The sequence below is a fragment of the Sardina pilchardus genome, chromosome 14 (assembly GCF_963854185.1).
Source record: "Sardina pilchardus chromosome 14, fSarPil1.1, whole genome shotgun sequence".
Taxonomy (NCBI): Eukaryota; Metazoa; Chordata; class Actinopteri; order Clupeiformes; family Clupeidae; genus Sardina; species Sardina pilchardus.
Window position 1 is genome coordinate 2,972,460 of NC_085007.1, and position 8,422 is coordinate 2,980,881.

At 45.7% G+C, this 8,422-nt stretch overlaps 1 protein-coding gene across 2 annotated transcripts in view; it reads right to left on the reverse strand.

Annotated features, from left to right (window-relative positions):
- Positions 1 to 790: 790 nt before the first annotated feature.
- LOC134101133 (coiled-coil domain-containing protein 17-like) overlaps positions 791 to 8,422 on the reverse strand; it is an 8,475-nt gene continuing 843 nt past the window's right edge. The window contains exons 3-9 of one of the 2 annotated variants that reach the window (XM_062554721.1): positions 7,773 to 7,913; positions 7,434 to 7,567; positions 7,195 to 7,280; positions 4,661 to 4,930; positions 3,923 to 4,145; positions 3,416 to 3,526; positions 791 to 1,552 (exon numbers count right to left, since the gene is read on the reverse strand). In XM_062554721.1, the coding sequence (XP_062410705.1) occupies positions 1,394 to 1,552; positions 3,416 to 3,526; positions 3,923 to 4,145; positions 4,661 to 4,930; positions 7,195 to 7,280; positions 7,434 to 7,567; positions 7,773 to 7,913 (1,124 nt within the window). In that variant the 3' untranslated portion in view covers positions 791 to 1,393. The remainder of the gene's footprint in view (positions 1,553 to 3,415; positions 3,527 to 3,922; positions 4,146 to 4,660; positions 4,931 to 7,194; positions 7,281 to 7,433; positions 7,568 to 7,772; positions 7,914 to 8,422) is intronic. The other variant, XM_062554722.1, reaches the window with a different exon arrangement.

Below are 8,422 nucleotides of genomic sequence, written 5' to 3' on the forward strand. Positions count from 1 at the left end.
TGTGTTCACTAACTGGGTTAAATGCAGAGAAACAAATTTCCCTCACGGGATCAAAAAAGTAAATATTCTATTCTAACTGCATTTAGAGGCCAAACTTTTCTCACACTTCGCACATCCAAGTAATTTCAATCATACAGGCTTCATACCTCATTCAGTTATGCTGGGCTGTACACACACACACAGACACACACACACACTCTCTCTCTCTCTCTCTCTCTCACGCACACACACACAAACAGACAGACATGCACACACACTCACACACACACACCATGAAACAGCTGTATCTCTGTTGGTTATGGCGGCTATTGCACGGTCTGGACCAACAAACAATCTGTGTTTACCCAACAGCAGATCTAAATATAGAACGTGTCCCACAAATCTGATGCAATCTTGCAGGAAAGTGATGTGTCATTGCGATGGGGGTGGGCTTGCAGCGATGGGAAGTACAGGACACAGCGCTGAGGTTTCTCAAAAGAGGATTTATTCACGCCTTGGGAGCAGGAAGCACGCCAGTCAGGAGAAACTCAAATAAATCACTAAACGTCCAAAAATATACAATCCTGTTCAACTACAGGGCGGGCAATGCATCACTGGGTATATACGACATTATAAGACTGGCATGTGATGGGCAACGCATCACTGGATACGACATTATAAGACTGGCATGTGATGGGCAATGCATCACTGGGTATATACGACATTATAAGACTGGCATGTGATGGGCAATGCATCACTGGGTATATACGACATTATAAGACTGGCATGTGATGGGCAATGCATCACTGGGTATATACGACATTATAAGACTGGCATGTGATGGGCAACGCATCACTGGGTACGACATTATAAGACTGGCATGTGATGGGCAATGCATCACTGGGTATATACGACATTATAAGACTGGCATGTGATGGGCAATGCATCACTGGGTATATACGACATTATAAGACTGGCATGTGATGGGCAATGACGGGCCGTGTTGCTCCAGCCACATGACTCAAATGCATTCTGAGACGAGGACTCCTGGTGAGCTGAGTATGATGAGAGGGGTGATATGAATAAGACCTGAGTATGATGAGAGGGGTGATATGAATAAGACCTGAGTATGATGAGAGGGGCGATATGAATAAGACCTGAGTATGATGAGAGGGGTGATATGAATAAGACCTGAGTATGATGAGAGGGGCGATATGAATAAGACTTGCGTCGGGCTTTGCGCCCGTTGTGCTGGGTGCACAATCTGGGCCTTCATTTTAAAATAAAGGTCATGCTCATTGACGTCATTATGTGATTATAATGTTATTACTTTGGAAAATTACGTTGCAAAAGCATTCTGCTGTGAACCATAAACATAAACATATTACTGTCAGCATAAACACAACATCTTCATCTAGTCCAGGTCAGCACTCAGCATATGGGTGGGTGGAGTGGTCAGGTCAGCACTCAGCATATGGGTGGGTGGAGTGGACTCCTGGTGATGACGGGCCCCATTGCTCCGATCACAGGGCTCAAATGCGCACGGTGAAGGCAGAAGTCTACTCCTGGTAACCTGTGGGGATGAGAGGGACCACTTCAAGACAAAACAAGCGCCAGTCTTCACTGTCACAGCTGCATATCTCACATGTTCAACAGTCAGCCTGAGACTGATGTGCAGTCATATGAAAACGTAAACACATGAAGCACATAACTGCTGGGATCGTTTTAAATAGACATTTAGACAGACATGATTGGATTCAGCAGATGGTCTTATCATGGGGGCAACACAAGATATCGTACGGAAAGACCATAGGCAAAGACCATAGGCAAAGACCAAGACCATAGGCAAAGACCATAGGTACAGATCATAGGCAAAGACCAAGACCATTGGCAAAGACCAAGACCATAGGTACAGACCGTAGGTAAAGAAGACACTGTAAGGGCCATTTCCATATCAGCAAACATTGATAATAACATGTATAGGCCTGTTCATGGTGAAAATAAATTATGTATGTCAACACAGCATACTGGCTCCATAGGATACGCTGTAGAATCATCTGCCATTGGTCTTCAACATGGCGCCCATGATTTGAGTTGTCCAGACGCTCTCTACAGTACGCACAGCTCTGGTTCTGTAAGCTCACTTATGCCCTCTAGTGGCCTCCCTGGCTAACACAACCTCACACAACACAAATATTAGCACAGCACAGAGAGAGGCCTGCTTGAGTAAAGTTCTCTTCAGGAGGGAATCAGGACAGTGAATAATCAAAGGAACTACAGAGGGAGCCGCAGGGCTCAGAGATGGACTGTGAAGTGTGAAGAGTGAAGTGTAGAGATGGACTGTGGAACAGTGAAATGTGAAGTGCGGAGATGGCCGTGGCTGCGTGAAACAGTGAAGTGTAGACTGTATAGAGATGGCCGTGGCTGCGTGAAACAGTGAAGTGTAGACTGTATAGAGATGGCCGTGGCTGCGTGAAACAGTGAAGTGTAGACTGTATAGAGATGGCCGTGGCTGCGTGAAACAGTGAAGTGTAGACTGTATAGAGATGGCCGTGGCTGCGTGAAACAGTGAAGTGTAGACTGTATAGAGATGGCCGTGGCTGCGTGAAACAGTGAAGTGTAGACTGTATAGAGATGGCCGTGGCTGCGTGAAACAGTGAAGTGTAGACTGTATAGAGATGGCCGTGGCTGCGTGAAACAGTGAAGTGTAGACTGTATAGAGATGGACTGTGGCTGCGTGAAACAGTGAAGTGTAGACTGTATAGAGATGGCCGTGGCTGCGTGAAACAGTGAAGTGTAGACTGTATAGAGATGGACTGTGGCTGTGTGAAACAGTGAAGTGTAGACTGTATAGAGATGGCCGTGGCTGCGTGAAACAGTGAAGTGTAGACTGTATAGAGATGGCCGTGGCTGCGTGAAACAGTGAAGTGTAGACTGTATAGAGATGGCCGTGGCTGCGTGAAACAGTGAAGTGTAGACTGTATAGAGATGGCCGTGGCTGCGTGAAACAGTGAAGTGTAGACTGTATAGAGATGGCCGTGGCTGCGTGAAACAGTGAAGTGTAGACTGTATAGAGATGGACTGTGGCTGCGTGAAACAGTGAAGTGTAGACTGTATAGAGATGGCCGTGGCTGCGTGAAACAGTGAAGTGTAGACTGTATAGAGATGGACTGTGGCTGCGTGAAACAGTGAAGTGTAGACTGTATAGAGATGGACTGTGGCTGCGTGAAACAGTGAAGTGTAGACTGTATAGAGATGGCCGTGGCTGCGTGAAACAGTGAAATGTAGACTGTATGGAGATGGCCGTGGCTGCGTGAAACAGTGAAATGTAGACTGTATAGAGATGGACTGGCTGAGTGGAACAGAAGTGTGTAGACTGTAGTGTAGAGATGGACTGGCTGAAGTGTGTAGACTGAAGTGTAGCTACTGCACGCACCGCAGGAGGGAAGCGGTAGAGTGACGCTGTGCTCTGGCTGATGGGGATGGAACTGTGTGCTTCTGCATCTCTGGCATTCACAACTCTCAGATACAGTTCTGCACTGTCCAGCTGTACAAACACACACACACACACACACATACATATCACATTCCAACAGCATGTCAGTGTTGACAGCTGTCAGCTGTGTAGCTTTGCACTGCCGAGCTGCCAAAGAGGACACAGACAAAATAATAAATAATACAGTCATGGAGGTAGATCTAATGACATCACAATACAGTCATAGTCATAGAGGTAGATCTAATGACATCACAATACAGTCATAGAGGTAGATCTAATGACATCACAAAACAGTCATAGAGGTAGATCTAATGACATCACAATACAGTCATAGAGGTAGAGTATATCTAATGTGTGTCAGTGTGTGTGTGTGTGTGTGTGTGTGTGTGTGTGTGTGTGTGTGTGTGTGTGTGTGAGAGAGAGAGAGAGAGTGTGCATGTGGGTTACCTGAGGCACAGCGTTCATCTCTCCGGTCGTCATGGAGGGCTTGGCCGGCAGCAGGCGGAGGGGCACTCTCCACCTCCCACTAATCACACGGTTGTGCCGGTCAAATACGTCCACTTTCACCCAGCCCCGGGACCGCAGGCGGGTCACTTCCTGTCCAAGCATGTCATATCCTCCTGAGGCCTGCAGGTGAAGCACTAAAGAGAGTGCAGGGGCAGGGTGGACTCTGGCACGACAGAAAACACACACACACACACACACACAAACACACACACACACACACACAATGTCTCACAGGCAGAAAAAACACACAATGTCTCACAGGCAGACTGTGTAACCTCAGTATTGTGTGCTGAGTTCTGCTTTCTTCTGAAGATCAGAAGAATAAAACCAAGGGTATAGCTTGTTTGGTGGTGAGCTGTTTTTAGCACTAAGCTAATAAGTGATTAACATGCCGTTTTTGTACTTGATTAGCTATTAAGTAATACTTAAACCGTATATTGGTTAGTTTAGTTTCCATTTTTTCCTACATTTCGACCTGGGTACATTTTGCAAACATGTCCAGCTGACCTTTGCGCAAATTATTAGCTAGTTAGTTATTACCTAAATAGCTAAGTGACTATTAAGTAATTTTTCCAAAAGTGTATTTGCCTGTGTTTGGTAAATGACCTGGGCACATTTACCAAACATGTCCAGCTGACCTTTGACCCCAAAAGTGTATTTGCGTTCCGCTAAGCTGACCTGGGCACAGGCTGTTTGGTAGCCAGCAGGGCGAGTTGGCCGCTGTGGTGCCCCGGGGGTTGGCATGAGGAGAGGCCTGGGGGTTGGCATGAGGAGAGGCCTGGGGGTTGGCATGAGGAGAGGCCGGAGGGCGGCTCGCAGGGCACAGGGGGCAGGAGAGAGGGGGCGCCCATCGCCTGGTCGCCACTGAAGAGCCCCACCGTCATGCGGCACAGCTGGTAAGACGGGCTCAGACCCAGCAGGAAGTCATAGAACACCACGAAACCTGCCCTGGATGAGATAATACCCAGCACTACACATTACTACAACACCCAGCAGCACACATTACTACAACACCCTGCACTGCACATTACTACACCACCCAGCAGCACACATTACTACAACACCCAGCAGCACACATTACTACAACACCCTGCACTACACATTACTACACCACCCAGCACTGCACATTACTACAACACTCAGCACTACACATTACTACAACACACAGCACTATACATTACTACAACACTCAGCACTACACAGAACAACACCCAGCAGCACACATTACTACACCACCCAGCACTACACATTACTACAACACCCAGCACTACACATTACTACACCACCCAGCACTGCACATTACTACAACACTCAGCACTACACATTACTACACCACCCAGCACTATACATTACTACACCACCCAGCAGCACACATTACTACAACACCCTGCACTGCACATTACTACACCACCCAGCACTACACATTACTACAACACTCAGCAGCACACATTACTACAACACCCAGCACCGCACATTACTACACCACCCAGCAGCACACATTACTACAACACCCTGCACTGCACATTACTACAACACCCAGCACTACACATTACTACACCACCCAGCACTACACATTACTACACCACCCAGCACTACACATTACTACAACACTCTGCACTGCACATTACTACAACACCCTGCACTGCACATTACTACAACACTCAGCACTACACATTACTACAACACTCAGCACTACACATTACTACACCACCCAGCACTATACATTACTACACCACCCTGCACTGCACATTACTACAACACTCAGCACTACACATTACTACACCACACAGCACTATACATTACTACACCACCCAGCACTATACATTACTACACCACCCTGCACTATACATTACTACACCACCCTGCACTATACATTAATACACCACCCAGCAGCACACATTACTACAACACCCAGCACCGCACATTACTACACCACCTAGCAGCAAACATTACTACAACACTCAGCACTACACATTAATACAACACCCAGCACTGCACATTACTACACCACCCAGCACTACACATTAATACACCACCCAGCAGCACACATTACTACAACACCCAGCAGCACACATTACTACAACACCCAGCAGCACACATTACTACAACACCCTGCACTGCACATTACTACACCACCCAGCAGCACACATTACTACAACACTCAGCACTACACATTACTACAACACTCAGCACTACACATTACTACACCACCCAGCACTGCACATTACTACACCACCCAGCAGCACACATTACTACAACACACAGCACTATACATTACTACAACACTCAGCACTACACAGAACAACACCCAGCAGCACACATTACTACACCACCCAGCAGCACACATTACTACAACACTCAGCACTACACATTACTACAACACCCAGCACTACACATTACTACACCACCCAGCACTGCACATTACTACAACACTCAGCACTACACATTACTACACCACCCAGCACTATACATTACTACACCACCCAGCACTACACATTACTACACCACCCAGCACTATACATTACTACACCACCCTGCACTATACATTACTACACCACCCAGCACTACACATTACTACACCACCCAGCAGCACACATTACTACACCACCCAGCACTGCACATTACTACACCACCCAGTACTATACATTACTACAACACTCAGCACTACACAGAACAACACCCAGCACTGCACATTACTACAACACCCAGCAGCACACATTGTTACACCACCCAGCACTACACAGAACTACAAGCCTGCCCTGTACACAAACAACAGTCAGCAGCACACATTACTACAAGCCTGACCTGTGTACACCCAGCACTACACATTACTACAAGGAGTGAATGGGATAGGTGGATAGATGGTGTAAACAAAAGAAAGGACAGAGGGACAGACGGATAGACAGACAGACAGAAAGAAGGACAGACAGACAGAAAGATGGACAGACAGACAGAAGGCCACAACATAAAACTACACTGGTCTGATACAGCTTATACACAACTACTGTATGTCAACTGTTACATCAAGACTTGATCATCACTGTTGATATTACACTTCTGTTTTATATATTATATCTAACTCTGCTATTGTGTCATGCTTAGCAACGGCCCTTAGCTGTTGTATAATCAGTGTAATCTGCGCCCTCTCTGGGCTTATTGCTCACATATATCATTATCTAATGCTTAGCTGTCATGTCAGGGTGCACACTCACACCGGGTCATATGGGGCTGGTCCCAGTGCAGCCGTCTGCTCATAGAGACACTTAGTGAGGGCTGGCGTCTGGGATCTGAACTGCTCCTGGACAGAAGATCAGCAAAACACATCGACCATCATCACGTCAACACAGATAAAAGTATAAATGTTTCACCACTCTGTTACAGCTGAACATCTTAGAGTAAAGGAGACAACTCCTTGGTGATTGCTGTCATAGAGACTCAACAGTGTTGTTACCAGTGAGGGCAACAGTAATGGTGACCGCGGTGTCCTTGTGTTTATCAGTCTTTTCAAACGATTTATTTCAAGCTCGTGCTTCAGCAGGTCAATATCCATCTTCATAGCATGCACTTGTCCTCCCCTGGGTGGTCCTGTAAAATACCAAGAGCTGTTTGAGAATGTTCTCACATCACCAACAGTCTACACCTTGAAGTTTCAGATCTCCAGAGTGAAAGTAGTAGAAGAACGTTGTGTCTGTTTTTTTCTAGTATGTCTAAATTGGAGCATATAGCGTATATCACATTGTTTGACTTGATACACTCCATATCTAAGAATACTATTCATGAAGTATTTTACCCATGTGTGTAGAGCGAGCAAGTCTGGAGGCTTTGGTCTTCCTCAGCTGAGCAGCCCTGAGCTCTTCCTCAAGTTTCTGGTTTTCTATCTCCGTGGTGATGAGCTGTTTGTTGATTTGGTACCAGTCAGAATCATACCGCCCTGCTCAGTCATGTACAAGAGAAAGGGAAGAGAAATTCATGTTTTACAAATGACAAATGAATGAACCTTAACATCTCAGTCATGTACAAGAGAAAGGTAAGAGAAATTCATGCCTTACAAATGACAATTGAATAAACCTTATTTGTGGCAACCAAATGAATCATTAGCATAACCATAGATATATATAGCATAATCCAATCTGAATTCATCATTAGCATAACCATAGATATATATAGCATAACCCAATCTGAACTGTTGATACAACTGATTTCATTATTAGCATAACCCAATCTGAACTGTTGATACAACTGATTTCATCATTAGCATAACCCAATCTGAACTGCTGATAACTGATTTCATCATTAGCATAACCCAATCTGAACTGCTGATACAACTGATGCAAAATGTTGGGTCCAACACAAATAATATCTGAGATGGAAAACAATTTCAGTCATTTTACTGATCTGAACCTGAAGGATCTAGTCTTGGGTAAGTAGTCATTTTACTGA